The sequence below is a fragment of the Biomphalaria glabrata genome, chromosome 16, assembly GCF_947242115.1.
Source record: "Biomphalaria glabrata chromosome 16, xgBioGlab47.1, whole genome shotgun sequence".
NCBI classification, from domain to species: domain Eukaryota; kingdom Metazoa; phylum Mollusca; class Gastropoda; family Planorbidae; genus Biomphalaria; species Biomphalaria glabrata.
The window spans coordinates 12,336,591-12,353,405 of record NC_074726.1 but is presented as its reverse complement, the minus strand read 5'-3'; the positions used below and the strand labels follow the sequence as shown (position 1 = coordinate 12,353,405).

At 36.1% G+C, this 16,815-nt stretch overlaps 1 protein-coding gene across 1 annotated transcript in view; it reads left to right on the top strand.

The window, feature by feature from the left end:
* The window catches only part of LOC106057282 (ADAM 17-like protease), a 42,630-nt gene extending 32,886 nt beyond the window's left edge, over window positions 1-9,744 (top strand). Inside the window, exons 22-25 of the mRNA XM_056014476.1 lie at window positions 97-185; window positions 638-718; window positions 5,464-5,680; window positions 6,987-9,744. Of these exons, the coding sequence (XP_055870451.1) occupies window positions 97-185; window positions 638-718; window positions 5,464-5,664 (371 nt within the window). The 3' untranslated portion in view covers window positions 5,665-5,680; window positions 6,987-9,744. The remainder of the gene's footprint in view (window positions 1-96; window positions 186-637; window positions 719-5,463; window positions 5,681-6,986) is intronic.
* The last annotated feature ends 7,071 nt before the right edge of the window (window positions 9,745-16,815 follow it).

Sequence of the window (16,815 nt, the reverse complement as noted above, 5' to 3'; positions counted from 1 at the left end):
TGGATCATTGTGTGGTTGGACTCTCCAAGGGGACATAACCTTCAAGATGTGTAGCCACAATGTATGTACATATTTATATGTATCCATCTATTCCAGTGGCCTTCATGAAGAGCAACATTGTTGGTACCATCATAGTTTTCTCCTTGGTCATCTGGATACCACTAAGTTGGACAGTCAGCTGTATAGTAAGTACTGATACCACTAAGTTGGACAGTCAGCTGTATAGTAAGTACTGATACCACTAAGTTGGACAGTCAGCTGTATAGTAAGTACTGATACCACTAAGTTGGACAGTCAGCTGTATAGTAAGTACTGATACCACTAAGTTGGACAGTCAGCTGTATAGTAAGTACTGATACCACTAAGTTGGACAGTCAGTTGTATAGTAAGTACTGATACCACTACGGTAGACAGTCAGCTGTATAGTAAATACAGATACCACTACGTTGGACAGTCAGCTGTATAGTAAGTACTGATACCACTAAATTGGACAGTCAGCTGTATAGTAAGTACTTCATTGGAAAATTATGATCAATATTTTACCTGTTGTCGTAGAAATTAATTAGATAATTCTAATTTGCACTTATACAGAATGAAATATATTGTTAAGACTAAACTGTGCTGTTCAAATTTACAGGACAAACGAAGCGAGAAAAAAAGCCGTCTGCTCCAGGCTCATTGGGTTAGTAACGACACCCTTCTCAATCGATCTTTCCAGGTTTGCTTGCTGCTGTTTCCTTAGCTTAACCTTTCTATTATTAGTATTTAATCCATAAAGTTGGTCATACAGAGTTAGCTGTAATTTTTTTTATTTTTGTCTTTCAATAGAGATTTTAGTTGTTTTTCTTTTTAGGCAAACAACAGCTTAAAGTGAACAAGGTTTCTAAATAACTTTAAAGTTGTAGTTCAGGAAGATTGATAGCATTTAGTTATTTTAACTAAGTCCATGTATGACTGGCTTTATTGGAATCTGGGCTGTTGCATGTACTGATCAAGGCAATATCCACGTGAAATCAGTTTCATTGACAATTATATCTGTCTATTTAAAACACTCCCAAAAAATGAATATTCTCTCACAGCTGTTCCTATAGCAATACTTGTTCTCATACAAAAAGTTGCATGATCACCTTAGTCTAAATTGGAAATAGTTTTTCTTGTCAAAGGTGTAGACTAGCACAACTCTTGCATGTCTCAAAGAGAATTAGCCAACATTTAGATTCTCTGATCTTTCTCTGATCATAAATCCATTTCAAATACAAGTGTTATTTTGTGGATTCCAATGTATAATGCTCCACCTCAAATGAGTTAGTGGATCATTTTGAGCTCAATAGATACTGATAAAGCAGTTAAGGACTTCTTTCAGACCTGGCCATCTATGGGGCAGATGATGTAAAGATCAGCACGACCAAATTTACTTTTCCCCAACAAATAATGGCAGGTACCCATTAGAGCTGGGTGGACTCAGAAGCATCCTAAAGATCCTGAAAGTAAAAATTCCAGTCTTCACCTGGATTTAAAGCCCAGACCCCTTGGTTCAGAAGCCAAAGGTTTTTCCAATACACTTATGAAATTGAATATATTTTTATAGCAATTTAATAATATTTAAATAACTTATGATGCAGTGGAAAACTGGTTTTGAGCTAAGAACATTTAATTATGATTTGATCTGGAAGGTGATTTTACTTGTGAATGTTTTTAGTTCTTTTTAAAAAATTTCTAGTTCTTGTGTTCATTAAAAAAAAAAAACTTGGCAAAGTAGAAAAGGATATTGATCTAGCAAAGGAGATTAATATTACAATTAAGAGTTGTTTCTCATTAAATTTCACAGAATGTTTATTTCAAGACAATTGTTATAATGAAGTATTTTGCTTTCAAAACTTTTAGCTCTAAGGTTTGCTTAATATTAGGCTTCATTTGAAAGACTCACAGTGTATCCTAGTTGTACAATCTGAGTTTTGATGACAACACCCCAGGTTCCAATATCTATTTTACCAGCTGTTTGATTATTGTCAAATCTTTTTCTAAGAAGTTAAAAAAAAATCATTTTAAAAGATGTTGTTAAATAAAACTCATAATAGGAAAAAATGAAAGAAACATCTCCAGTCTACAAATATAAATAAGCTTTATACTCAAGTTCTATTTAGACCTTTAGATTATTCTTTGAAATAGTGAGCCACTTAGATACCAGTTGATTTTTTTTCATAGTCACCATTTAAAAATTATTTAACTAATGCAAACCTCTTTCTATTGAATTCAATTAAAGTTGTTTATTTCAAACATTTCTAAAGTATTGGTCAAGCTGTATGGTCATTAGTGGGCTATTTCTTGAACTGAGTTATTCACTTGGGTCACTTAGCTTTCTTTGCAAAAAAAATAAATAAAACAAAATATTTTTTTTTTGTTACTGGCCTACATTTTAAAATTCTTAATTTATATCAAATTTGAACAAGAATGTTCATATGATATAACCATTTCAATTGCTGGCTTTTATTTCAAAGAGTCCTCAAATGTTATTACCTCACCATCGATTGTTTTATAAATTATTGATTGGAAAATTATTTACTTATACCTGATGTCCTACTAAATATTTATACAACCTTCTCTTACTGCCCATTTATATAAAGTTTTAAAAAGTCTGTTTGCAGTCCATATCTTAGTTTATCACAGCACAACACAGGCTTGATTTTGTTTGGATGCCATTATTTCAAAGCGACTGCTTAAGAAGTTATAATTTCATTTTCTTTCAATGGAACCTTCATGTAGTTCAAATTAGGTTTAATGAATAAGATTTAAGAAAATTATTTGAGTTGACTTACTTTCCATGCTTTAGAAAATGGGATACATTGAATAATTTGTGCTTGCCCCATTAAAATATGGAGATTCGACAGTACATAAAAAAAAGGAAATTTTTATGAGAGTTATTATTTATTCTGTGGAAGAAACTAGAATTAGGTAAGCTTTCTCTAATACACTAACATGTTCTATTGTGTAACTTTGAGTCTAAAGCTTTATTTAGTACACTAATGTTACATTGTGTGAAATTTTGTCTAACCCAGGCTTCAGTCTGTATATAACATTTTTATTTTGTAACATTTTATTGGTCATTGGTGGAGCTAATTCTAGTAATAATAGTTTGAGATATTACAATCAAGAGTTTGGCCATCAACAATGTAATAGTTTGAGATATTACAATCAAGAGTTTGGCCATCAACAATGTAATAGTTTGAGATATTACAATCAAGAGTTTGGCCATCAAAAATGTAATAGTTTGAGATATTACAATCAAGAGTTTGGCCATCAACAATGTAATTTGAGGGGACCAGAAAAAAAAGATCCCAATAGGATTTTTTTATGCCTGCCTGGTAGTGCAGTTTGCGTACTGAACTGTCATTCGGATTTATTGATGGTTCAGGGTTCAAACCCTGCCCACTCCCATCCCCCGTCCTCCTGCGGGAGGTTTGGACTAGGAAGTAAATTATCTTCAACTCTTAAGGAACATCCAAAACATGTTAAACATTTTACAAACATTTTAGTATTTTGGCTTATCCCAGTATGAACAGCACACACAAGATCCCATAAGATGAATAGCAGCATACAGAAGATCCCTATTTTACAAGATCCCAAAAGATAAATAGCAGCATACAGAAGTTCCCTTTTTCTCAGGAACCTATAAGATGAATAGCAGCATACAGAAGATCCCTATTTCACAAGATCCCATAAGATAAATAGCAGCATACAGAAGATCTCTCTTTTTCTCAGGATCCTATAAGATGAATAGCAGCATACAGAAGATCCCATAAGATAAATAGATGCTGAAGGACATTTGTTATCGTAAAGGAGATAGACACACCAGAGTTGCTCCCAGAATATTTGAGACCCAATTAAAACATAAAGAGGAAAAAAAAGACAAATGCTCCTCTGCCAGACATTAAATTGCACAAAATGGAAATGTCACAGAGGATTCTTCAAAGTCATATATACAATTTTTTGTCAGAGCCTGCTCTATGAAACACTGGTATGGCTCATAAAGAACGTGGCTTCCTTATAGGAATATTTTCCATGTTTTCAAGTGTAACTTACATGCTACTAACAAAGAACAAGCCAAGGATGTTTCCATTGCTGGATTTACCTATAGGCTAAGCTAGCTATAGCTTCAGGCCCACACAAATGGTTCAAAGAGCAAAGGAAATATTGCCTGATGTTGTAAACAACAATATAGCTGGGGGGGGGGGGGGCGTTGGATATATGAGGATATCACATATAGCTTAGGTTTTTTTTTAAAGTGTAAATCTTGTCCTTGATGTTTCCCTTATTACTACAAATGTTACAGACTGCATGTGGTGTAGTTTACCACAGCACAATACAAGCTTGTATTTGGCCAATGTCTTATTAACATTACTTATTTTTGCGTGTGCTTTATTAATTAATATTTTTTTGGGGGTAGGAGTTATTTTCACTTATGGTGTCGGCACTTTTTTTGTTTTCACTGAAGTTTTAGATCAAAATTTAACATCAAAGTTTATAAGCTCAACTTAAGACTTTTTTTCCTAAGACATTGCTTTTTTTTTTTTAAGTACATTTTTTAATTGCATTTCAAATACTACATTTATTTTATACTTTAGAGTAGGCACCACATATTAGCGCCATGTGTGCAAATGTATTTATTTACTGTTTTTTTTTTTTTTGATGGCATTTAACTGCTGATTTGCATAGGTATCATTGTTGATAGTTTTAAACCTATACATTTTTTGTTTATTAACTTTGATCAACAAATTTTCATTTCAATAATATTAAATATAGGGTAGGTTGTTGTTTTTTAATCTACATTTAGTTTTCCAACAGAGAATCTTGTAAGTGGAAGATATACTGTATCTAAATATGTATATCTATAAATGTGTTGAATGTTATACAATTATTATAAAAAAATAAAAAGCAACTATTTTATTCATACTTTAATAACCTATTTTATCATATCTATTAACAGAACTTAAGTTTTTCATGTTGAATATTTCATGACACATGAAATGAAGATTTTGCAATTTTTTTTAATTTAAACTATGAAATACATGATATACACTGTTCAATACAAACATCAGTTCACAAGTTTGACCCTATTTTTTTCTGCAATCTAGAAAACTTACTTTCCTTTTAAATCAAATCCTTGACCCAACAGTGTGTTTCCAAATCCTTGACCCAACTGTGTGTTTCCAAATCCTTGACCCAACTTGTGTTTCCAAATCCTTGACCCAATTGTGTGTTTCCAAATCCTTGACCCAACTGTGTTTCCAAATTCTTGACCCAACCTTTTGATGGTTATAAATGCTTGATCAAACTGCTTATGTATTTACAAATCCTTGACCTTGATTGTTTATTTCTTTAGGTTAATTCTACTTTTAGCTCAAATTTCTTTTTCTTTAGATTTTTCTTTTTAAATGCTATTTAATTGGATTTTTGCTCTGACAGAACACTGTTTTAGCCAGCCATTTTGACAACTATAAAATCAAAGAAGGGGGGTCAAGACGAACATTCCCATCAGCTCAATTCTATCCAAAAGCACGCCTTCCCAACATCATGGAAGGTGGAAAGCACAAGCCCACAGCTGTTAGGAAGTACAAATTTAACCACCAGCCTGATGGCCCAGAAGATTTTGAGACTGTCATGTGATATTCATGTAATTTAGGTAAGTATAGCTCTAGATTTGTGTCTGTTTGGAATTATCAATGACATTTTAAAGTTCTTTAACTGACAAAATATCAAAAATTACCTTTCAGATCTTCCACTCCATAAGTAAATTTTATCTATTTCTGTGTCTGAGAGTGAAGAAGGGTGTTATGTGGCCAACATTGTGATCAATGTTCTTGACTTTCCATCTAATCCCTTGTTTTCTACCAAACATTTAGTATTTATCTAAAATCAGAAAATTAGTTGCACAACTTCAGAAGTTTTCAATGACAAAATTATGAATTAGAAAGAATTTTAATTTAGGTTAGATGTAATATATGCACATTTCAAATCTCAATTTTTTTAACTTGTAGGATGTGTGTCAGAGTGGTGGTATAAACTGCTTGGCTATCTATCAAGATGGCTTGAGCTCAAATCCACCTCGATCTGATTTGTTTTTGCTGAACACCTTTATAAAGGCAGCATGGAAACCTTCTCCCAGATTTCATCATCTGGGAGAAGGTTTCCATGCTGCCCCCCCCACCCCCTTTCACTTTAACATATCCCATAGTCTGTTGAACTGTTGGGGCACCACACAAGGTCTGTCATCCGTCTTTCTCCATTCCTGTCTTTTGCCTTGGATAGAATTTCATTCAATGACTGGCCTGTCCATTCTTTTATGTTTTCTTCCCAATGCTTTCTCTGTATGCCTCTTCTTCTTTTCCCTGGTACTGTTCCCCGAAGGAAGGTCTATGTGAGCTCTGAGGACCTTGTGATGTGGCCATAGAGTTTAAGTTTGCAATTTTTGATAGTGGCTAGCAGGACATCCTGGGGTCCAATTGCTGTATTAACCATGTTTCTAATCTCTTCATTTGTGATGCAGTCTGTAAGTGATACCTAAGATCTTTCTGTAGCATCTTAGTTCCATAGCTTGGATTCTGTTCTTGAGATCGCATGCAATTAAGAATTAGACCATGACCAGGGAGCGCATCAGTCTGATTTAGTGTCGAGGGCTGTGCCCCCCCCCCCCCCCCCCCAAATGTCCATAAAGAAATATGTCACTGAGCATGCTATAGCATCAGATATGCCCTATGCAAAAGCAATATGAAACATTAAAACAGCTTCACATCACTATTCACTGGGCCATTATCACATTGTTTGTCTGGCTGATTCTAAGGAGGCGGCTGCTCAGAGATGGAATGAGGGAGGGGGGGAGGGCACAACACAATGACTTGATCTGCCTCCACATCCTTTCCCTCCTCACCAAGTGTTTGTCTTTTAAATTATTAATGTATACATTTGTCTATTTTACTATTTTTTCACAGATTTTTCATTGTGAGCTCAACATAGCATTCTAAGGAAGTAGCACAGTATTATGCAGTTCTAGCTCAAAATTAATATCAACTTTATAGAGATGGTTCATGTTTATCTAGGAGAGAGGTGCCCTCTACTTTGTTTATTTGCTTACATGTTTCAAGGACAGTGTTACTAAAGGAGTGGAACAACAGTTCATAAGTACAGTAATCTTCCAATCCCACAGTAATGAAGAAAGACAACTAATGAAGTACTTAATAATCATTACATTATAATATTTGTGCATTTTTTTTAGTAATATATCTTATATGTAAATAAAATTAATTATTTCAATGATGACAAAAATAAATCTTAGCAATTTTCCCAAACAGTTGTTAAAGTTTGTACTGTGGCTAGACAATAATTTGAAAGTTGTTGAACAGAATGATAATATGTCAAATTTTTTTGTTTACCCTCATTATAGTTTTTTTTTATTTAAAAAAAGGAAACTTCCTTTATCTCACAGGGTTAGACTCTGTTCTTTTCCTCATCCATTTGTTTATACCATGTAAACTGTTTCTCAACCAAGTAAGCAATGCTTTTCTTGGCATAAACTTTATTATTTAGTCAAATGTTACCATAAAAAAACAACTAACTAAATGTGGGCTTTTAAGTATTGCAGGGCAGCCAGTGAATATTCCTCCTTTCATGGCACTTTTTTTTTTTAAATATGTATTTTCATCTGCAATAACCTAATGTCAAAGTGAGCATCTTGAAACCATGACCCCTGATAAATCAGTGATTGTCTTTTATTTACTGTTCTTTGTTGTAGAGCTCTCCTGTTGAGGACGTTCATTGTTGATGTTCACATTATTTATTGCTTCTCATACCTCACTCTTGTGTCCTGTTGCTGTTGATGTTCAACCAATCATTTTATTATTCCACTTTCTCTGGCTCACTGGTTACATTCTAATTATCAATCCATTCTTTTTGACTTGATTGATTGGTTAGCTCAATAAGGCTTTATAATGATATTTTGAAATACTTTTTTTTTTTATAATTTAATTTTTTTTTTTTAAAGTTTGTGGTTCCTGAATTCTGACCTTATTTTAGGTCATCCAAGTTTTTCTGTGACTATCAGTAAGGAAACTTTAGACTTTAATGTGGTCACGTTTATGCCATAAAATAGGTTAGTGATGCTGATCATAAGATATGTCATTCAGACTATCGTTATGATAGTGCGATGGTTTGAATTCTGCTTGTCATCATCTTCTGAAGTAATACTTTGAAAACATGTCAGACACTTAAATACAATTTAAAACAACCGTGTAAGTTGAATTAAGGCAAATCTTTGCAAAGTCTTTCTAGAAGTTTGAATTATATGTTTCATTTGTTCTCTTTTTGACATCTCATGTATTTGAAGTAAACCAGCTCATTGTGTTACTATGTTTTCTTAAATCTTTACAATCTTTTTAAATTATTTTTTATGTAAAAAAAAAATGTGTACTTTTTATTTTTTTAAGGATTTTATCAAGAATGATTATATAGACAGCTGTATTGATTTAGACTTTTATACTTCAATGTATGCAAAACTTGATTATGTTACTAACATTTCTTTGTCAGTTATCCTTATTAGAAGTTTGTTTCATTCAGTGCCTAACATCCTTTGTGAATTAAGGAGCAGAAGTGTGATGTCACTTCCTGCAAATTAGTTCCAAAGACATATTGATGTAAACATGAGATATGCAAATAATGCATTTTCACAATTTTATATATGGATTATACATGTTCTTTGTGGTTCAATATATACATTTATATATGGATTATACATGTTCACTGTGACTCAATATATATTTGTATAGATATTAAAGCATTCAGCTTCTGTTCTGTGCACATTGTTAGTGACTAAATCTCTTACCTAATATCAAAATTAGTGAGTCCTCTTTGTCAGTTTGTAGTTTGATCATACATTTGAGAAAACTTGCCAATTTTTTTGTTTCATCCTTAATCAGTTTTTTAAGTCTGTAGTTTTTTTTACCATTTATGGATGAATGCATGTTTGAAGATGTAAAAGTTAAATGCATTGCTCATTAGTTGTACCATTGAGCTGTTTGTAAAGCTAATTAACCCATTCACCCCTATGGCAGTAGAACTAGAATGCAGTGTTCAAGGTTATCTCCTTATGTGGTTCATTACAGCAGGAAGATACCATCAGAGCTTTTGTTTTACTTTTGTGTAAGAAGAGCTCTTCCTGCCTCATGCAGAACAAACAGATAACACACTTAGATACATTTTTTTTTAGTGAAAACCAATTGTCTATAGATCTAGCTCTTTTAATTTTTTATTACAAAGTTGTCTAAATTAAGAAAAAAAAAAAAAGCGAATATTGTATGAGGTTCACCATACATTTAGATTGTTTATGAGGATTCATTTCTCTGTTCTAATATTATTGAAAGTAAACATTTTTTGGAACTAGATTTATTGTTTCATAAAATTTTTATTTTTTTATTTTAGAGTCGTCTAATTTTGATAAAAAATTGTTTTTCTTTCATTGGAAATGGGATAAAACCAGTATAGACATTTTGATTGACATTGTACAATTATTGAAAATGGTGTTCAAAGTTTTTGACATTTCCTTTCAATGTTTAAGTGCAGCTTCAATTGATATGATGTAATTCATTTGATATAATCGAGATATACTTCATGCAGAGTTACGATTGTTAGGTTAGAATTTATTCTGGAGGTATTAGATCTTGTAAACATGTCAAATAAATCATTGCTATAAAAGACTATATGTTTTATCATGACTTATTAAACCCTAAGAACTTTAAAACAGTAGAAAACTCATTGGAAACATAAATGTGACAGCAGCACTTTTCTATTGTGATTGATTTAGAAATCTAGGATAACCCGCATGTCTCAAAAATTTGTTTGATATTTATTTTGTTTTTAATGTTAAGACTTATAGTCCATGATTCCTTGAAGGCTTCCAAAAATAAAATATAGCATTGTAGTACTAGAGAATGAAAACAAACCACTTTAAATTATGTAAGAAAATCTAAGCAATATAAAGATTAATAGATATATATGTAAATAATTAATCATAAAGAAACTATCAACAAAATGTTGATTGATATTTAATTAGCGAAATTGTTTTAAAAAAACTTTAAATATGCTAACAGATTTTTATGATTTATCACATTGTAATTGATTTCCGGAGTTACCCAATACACGTTTTATAAAATGTTGTCTCCCTTCGTCATGTGACAATAAACTAAACAACAATAAGCCATTCAACTTGCAGAACTAAGCAACAGGCATTTTTTATATAGTTGTATCTGAATAGTAATCATCAGCAGAGCTAAACAGAATATTTACACACATTTCTAACAACAACATAACATTTGTTTGTTTTCACTTTATAGTTCTCTGGTATAATAATATTCTCTATATTTAAACAAATGTTCACAATTTTATGCTAACCCCTTGCTACTTTTATTGTATCAACACTCCTCATGTTTATCAGTACATATTATGAAATTTAAAAAAATAACAACAACATATTGCAACTTTATCAATTGGTTTAGGAAAAAAATGCTTTTCAAAGGATATATTCTATTTGTATTTTTATCTCTCATTAATTAAATACATTCCTTGACTTCTTTCCTAGACCTAACAGCATGTCAACATCAGGCACTGCTACACTCATAATAGACAGTCTCAGTAAAAGCCCTACCAACTTAAAGTTAATTTTTTTTACGTCTGCTAATCTATACTTACTTATGTTTCTACCAAATTACTTATAATGATCTGTATCACAAAATAAACTTACAAACCCTTTGCACAGGAAATAGTTTGCCTATTTCAACTAAATTGGTTGTATTTTTTACCACTTGCATATGTTAATGTCTATTATTGTTGTTTCCCAGCCAATTACAGATAGAAGCTGACAATTACTTTGGCTCTATATGGTTCTCTGTCATTGCTGGTTATTTCCCTTGTCCTATCAGTCTTTAGTTGACTATACAAAATCAAAGTTTTAGGGTTGCTAGAAAATGAATGGTTCATGCTACTGTAGTTAGTTTATCTAATGACTTGAGGTTTCTTTCATTGGTGAAGGATCATGTTTATTGTCAATCAAAATAACAATTTCTAAGCTCTACAAAAGATTGTTCTATCTTAACACACTGTGACCCATGGATTGAAGTGGAGGCTAATTAGATTTTGGAAAAGGTGGGGGGAAAGACAAATTAACTGTTCTTTGTCCAAATATTTCCTTCTGAAAGTATGTCACTCTTTTTAAGTATTGAGCAGCTGATATGGCGGTGACGGCTCTCTGACTTTGACAGATTACTCAGAAGATGTTTTCTTGTACAGGTGTATTAGATGTGTTTAAACTAGTGTAGTACAAAGACTAAGACTGCTTTATTGATCCTTATGGAAATTTGTTGTGATTTCAAGGACTCTTTTTCTCATATAAAGACAACACAACAGAAACATACATATAAATAGAACAGATAGTTTATTCAGCGACTACACACAGGCATCTTGGTCCTTTTTATGTTTCCTAATCAACGAATGGTGTTGAAATAGTCTGACTGAGTAAGGTAGGGACGCATTAACAAGTTGAAAAGAGGAGACTGATAGACACTTAAATGATTTTAAATATAAGGTCACAGTCAAGTCTCCAGTCTCTATTGGTTTTATGATGTCAGTTGAAGTTCTAACACCAACCTGATGATACTAACATAAACAAGCTTAACCGCACTATCACGTCGCGTTCAAACGTCTCTATACTAAGTGCCTAACTAGATAAATTTGATTTTTTAAAATGTTATTCTTATAGGAATTACCAATTTGTACAACTGAATGTTTCCTTTTTCTCAAACAATTTTATAGATTCAAAACATATTTCCGTAATACTAAAATTGGTGTTTGGATTTTTAGCATTATGAATTAAGTAAAAAAAAAAAATATATACTGAAAAAAAATTGTTTGCTGACCCTACTAAAAATAAAACATTCTGTTATCTAGTTGGTGTTACATTTTCAGTGTTAGTTTCCTTTTTGACCATTAGATGATGTTAATTTGTTCTGATGGATCACTGTGAAAGAGAATGTAGTCAAAACTTTACTTTAAAACAAGCTGGTTGTATACTGTGAATTCTAAAAACCTGAATAAAAAATGCCCAGTTATAAAGGGATTCAAACTCAGATGTTAAGTTAGAAAACTTAAAACTTTTGACCATTATCTAAACAATGAAGATATATTCCTCTACTGGAACACCGTTTTGGGTGTCTAGGGGATTTTATAGTTTGAGAATCCTTACTTGCACATATAAACTACAAGCACAGCGTTATAATGCAGGCAACAAATACTATATTTAGATGTAAACTTATGTACAGTTTATTATACAAAATAAGATAATGAAAGGTGAAATGCTGTACAGTTGCTAGTATGGGATCTAGCTTATTTACATATATAGGACTATCATCATCAGATATTAGAACCAAGTGGTCTGAGTGTCATTAGGCTGGTTGCTTAGCTTTTGGTCCGGTGCTGCACTGGTGAGACGGGTGTGGCTGGTACTGAACTGTCTGCTGGTGGGCTGGCGTAGTCGATCCAGGCTCCGTGTGCAGTCCAACTTGTATGGTTGCAGAGCTAAGCTGCGTCTACCAATCAGTTAAGCCAGTGACGAGTCTGTGGCTAGCGTTGTTACTTGGACTCTTGAAGGATGAGTAGGACTGATGTCTACAGATCTGGTGCGAGCAAATCTGCTATCAGCTTTAGGTTGCTAAGATTTCAGGCGGATGTAGTCTATAGATAAAAGCTGCAACGATATGATGTATGCGTCGGTTTAGCCATAATGATAACACTGGGAGGTAGATGCCTTTCCGTGAAGGACATCTTCAGACTGATGTATAGAAACCATAAGATAGTTTCTTAAATATCAAAGGGAACTAACAAATGAATATACTGTCCCATCAAGGGAGATAACAATAATAATGGGGACTCCTATAAAGGGAAATAACAAACAGTAACAAGTGATATATGATAAGTAATACAAGTGACGTTCACCAATCACGGTGAGTAGCAAGTACACACATCGCTTAGATAAATAAGATGAAAGGGAAGGGGAGATCAACGTCTGACACTCGCCCATGCTCTCCCATAAGTAAACATAGAGCATAAGTAAATACATACTCAGTAATAAGACATGTTTACATAAGTGTTTTGATAATTCCCTGCCAAGGAATTAATCAATGATAATATATTGAAAGCTCGTGCCGAGCGCTAATATATCAGAGTTAAATTTATGATAGTTAAAGAGCTAAATACATCTGGTAAGAATTGGTAATAAATTCTAGTCCAAATGGCTTGAACATTTAGCCATAAAGGTCATGATATAAAATATAAGTATACAGTAATCTACTTACATCATCCATGATAGGAATGCACAAATAGGTACACAAATAATGTAGTAATAAATGCACAAAAAAATATATACATTACTAAGTAAAATGGTTCTCAAGCACTTTACTAAGTTACATACCACCAATCCAAAGTGAAATAAGGGAATGAAAATAGTCTAGAGCTCAAGCAAGAGATAGATGTGCTCCCTGTGGGCTCTCCAGCGTGAATGAGATCGGACGATGAAGTTAGTCCATATACACGTGGATAGAAAGGGGGGGGGGTGAGTGGCGGGAGATAAGTGCAAAGGTGGTCTAGACTATCTGGCGTCTTTGACAAAGAGATCCTCGCTTGACCGTGACGGCGTTTCCGGGAGATAGACATTGCGCGAAGGCGCGAGTTGAAAGTCCAGGAAATCATCCCAGGTGGTCAGGTGGATTATGAAGGGGAGATTATCAGAGCTCGGCACATCAAGGGAGATTATATTATGATAATGGCTAGTGCTAGACGAACAGCGTTGCCCGAGGCGTTGAGTTGAATGGGCACTTTGAAGTGACCAGCCGCTCCCGGAAGGGGGGGAGGGGGTCAACGGATGTTTGCCACGATAGATGGAGGGAGTGTACTCTTGTCAAGAGTCTAGTGTGACACGTGTCAAAGTGGGGATAGTAAAATGTGACATCGATGCCAAAGGGGTGGGGTTGGATTGGAGGGGTGGTAGCTGTGTTTTTAGCGCTTGATTGGCTAAATTAATAAAATTGATGATTAATAGCGAGTAAATAAATTAATTAAATGCTTAGACCTGAGTGATATCTTGAGTGAGCTAAAACGGTTCGTCACAACCCTCCCCGCGTAAGATAGGTCTTTGCTAAAAGATCTATAAAGTGCTAACGTTGATATCACTCAAGTTTCGTCTACTGTAGGTCGTAGCATTTAAGAAAATTTTCCCAGTAGTTAAGAGGTTGCCAAGGTCCAGAGGGGTGTCCGTCCTAAGGGTCCGCTGTCGCCTATGTTCTGTCCGCAGGCGGATTGCCACGTGGAAGGGGCAATTCTGGAAACCTGGGGAAATAGGCCGGGTTGATAGGATTGGGTACATCTCCTTCTTGGGGCAGACCAGTCAGTGGGATACGTGTTATGGCGGAGTGCCCAATGCGCGTACGTTGGACGGGGCTTATCTCTAAAGCCATAGTGAGGCGTTTCTTCGTGAGTGCGATTGATCGGCTTACCTCTAATTTTCCAGACACGGTCAATGTCAGGGAAGAGTGGCCTTATAGTGTGGGTGGAGCCGTGATGAGGCCCACTTTCGCGAGAGTGAAAGTTCACTTTCCTCTGTGCCTTCCTGGCAGGATCAGTGCCAGGCATTATTGGTTTGATAGCTGAAGAGCGGGAGTTACAAGAACTCTCACGAGTGTAGGTATTTCGCTTACCTCGTGACTTCCTAGCAGAGCCAGTGCCAGGGTTGAGCGGTTTGATTGCTGAGGAGCGGGGGTTAAACGAACCCTCACGAGTGTAGTTATTATGCTTACCTCGTGACTTCCTGGCAGTGTCAGTGCCTGGGTGGAGCGGCTTGAGCTTGGCTGAGGAGCCCGTAAAGGGTTTGTTAGAGTGGCGACCAGGGCTTCCAACCGGCTGGTTGCTGCCACGTTTCTGCTTTGTCATTCTACCGACAGGCAGAGAGAAGTATGGTTTATTGACAACTCCTAGAGGTATGTACCTGGAGCCTAGAACAAAGTCGTATACTGGCGAGTCCATGACTACTGCATCAATGGTGCCATGTACATACTTGCATTCTACGTGGACCCGAGCGATAGGATACACCTTCGGAGGAATGCCACGGTCTAGAGATTGAACCGTCACTGATCCACCAGTGAGATCCGATGGGTCGACCAGTGCTTTGCTGATGACAGAGCTCACCTCACATCCGGAATCGAATAGTGCCTGGACAGGAGATCCGTTAATCAGAATAATCTCTACCCCAGGGGGTGATACGATGGGGTGAGGCGGTATCGGTTGGGTAAGGCCACAAGCAGTGGGTTCAGGGGCCACGGTCAGCGCTGATATGACGTAATAGTCCTCCTCTTCCTCATCAAGAGGCGATGGCTGATTATGCAAAGAGGGTTCAGGGAGCTCAGTCATGGCTGACACAGTACGTGGGGCCTGATGCTGTCGATTGGGCCTGCGATCACTCGTGCTGTTCCAGTCACGGTGACGGTTATTGGTCTGGGCATGTCGAGGCGGGTGGCTTCGTCTGTCATAGCTAGTAGGCGTGGCTGGTCGTTGGATTGGCGCTTTTTGGTGCTGAGGTTTAGCAGAGAGAGGGGGTTGGCTAGCAGGAGCGTGTTTGTTGGAAGAAGTGGGCTGGCCCTCTGGTTTGTCCGAGGCTGAGGTCTTAATTTTGATGTCCTTAACGTCTTTGCGGGCAGTCGCGTACCGGTCTGCAGCTGAAGCTATGTCGGTGGGTGTAGCGGCTTGCTGCTCCCTAACAAAGATTTTGACATCGTTAGGCATGCACTCTAGCAACCGCTCTGCGAGTATGAGGCTAACTAGGCCGTCCAAAGTCTCTGGCAGTTCACTGAGAGTGTGCCATCTTCTCAGGTATCTGTCCAACCTGCCGCAGAGATTGTTATAAGTCTCTCTGCGCTCCAGGCGGGATGTTCTGAATTTCTTTTGGTAAGCCTCGGCCGTCAGCTCGAATTGGACGAGTAGCGCCTGTTTGAGGGCTGCGTAGTCTTCTCGCTGGCCGGAGGGAAGTTTAGAGTAAACTTCGTAGGCTTTGCCTCGGAGGCATTGGGATAGCCGGAAGCACCATTTCTCCTCTGGCAGACCGTAGTAGCTCGCAACTTCTTCGAAGCGGACAAGATAAACTTCGATGTTTTCTGTCTTGTCGTCGAAGTGCTCCATTGGCATGTGGGGTAGGCCGTTTGAGGAACTTTGCTGAGAGGCAGGGCTAGCCGGGCGAGATCCGGAGGAAGCTTGACTGGCGGTTCCGTTCTCTTTCTCCGCGGTTATCCTCTCTCTCTCAGTTATTTGTTTTTCCCTTTCTCGCTCCGTGATTTCCTTTTCTTTAGCTATAGCTATTTCAGCTTCCCTTTTCTCTCTCTCCATAGCTATTTCATGTTCCCTTTTCTTCTCCTTCTCAAATTCTGCCCTCACAAATTCTTTCTGCTTTGCCTCATCGTCATACAGGACGGCCGCGAGTTCTCTGAGTTCAGCTATTTTTTGTTTCAAGTCAGAGTCCGCTTTGGAGCGTGTGCCACTGGCCATGGTGGTGAGGGGCGCTAGTATGGTGAAGAGTTCTTTAGAATAGGGCTGAAACTTTTCAAAGTTAATAGTTAATATTTTGTTTTTTTGGCACAATGTAGGCCATGTTGTGCCTTTAAAACATTGTATCATAACACTTGGGTGTAGGCTTATATTACTTTAACTTCACCATCCAGATGCTATTAAGAAACA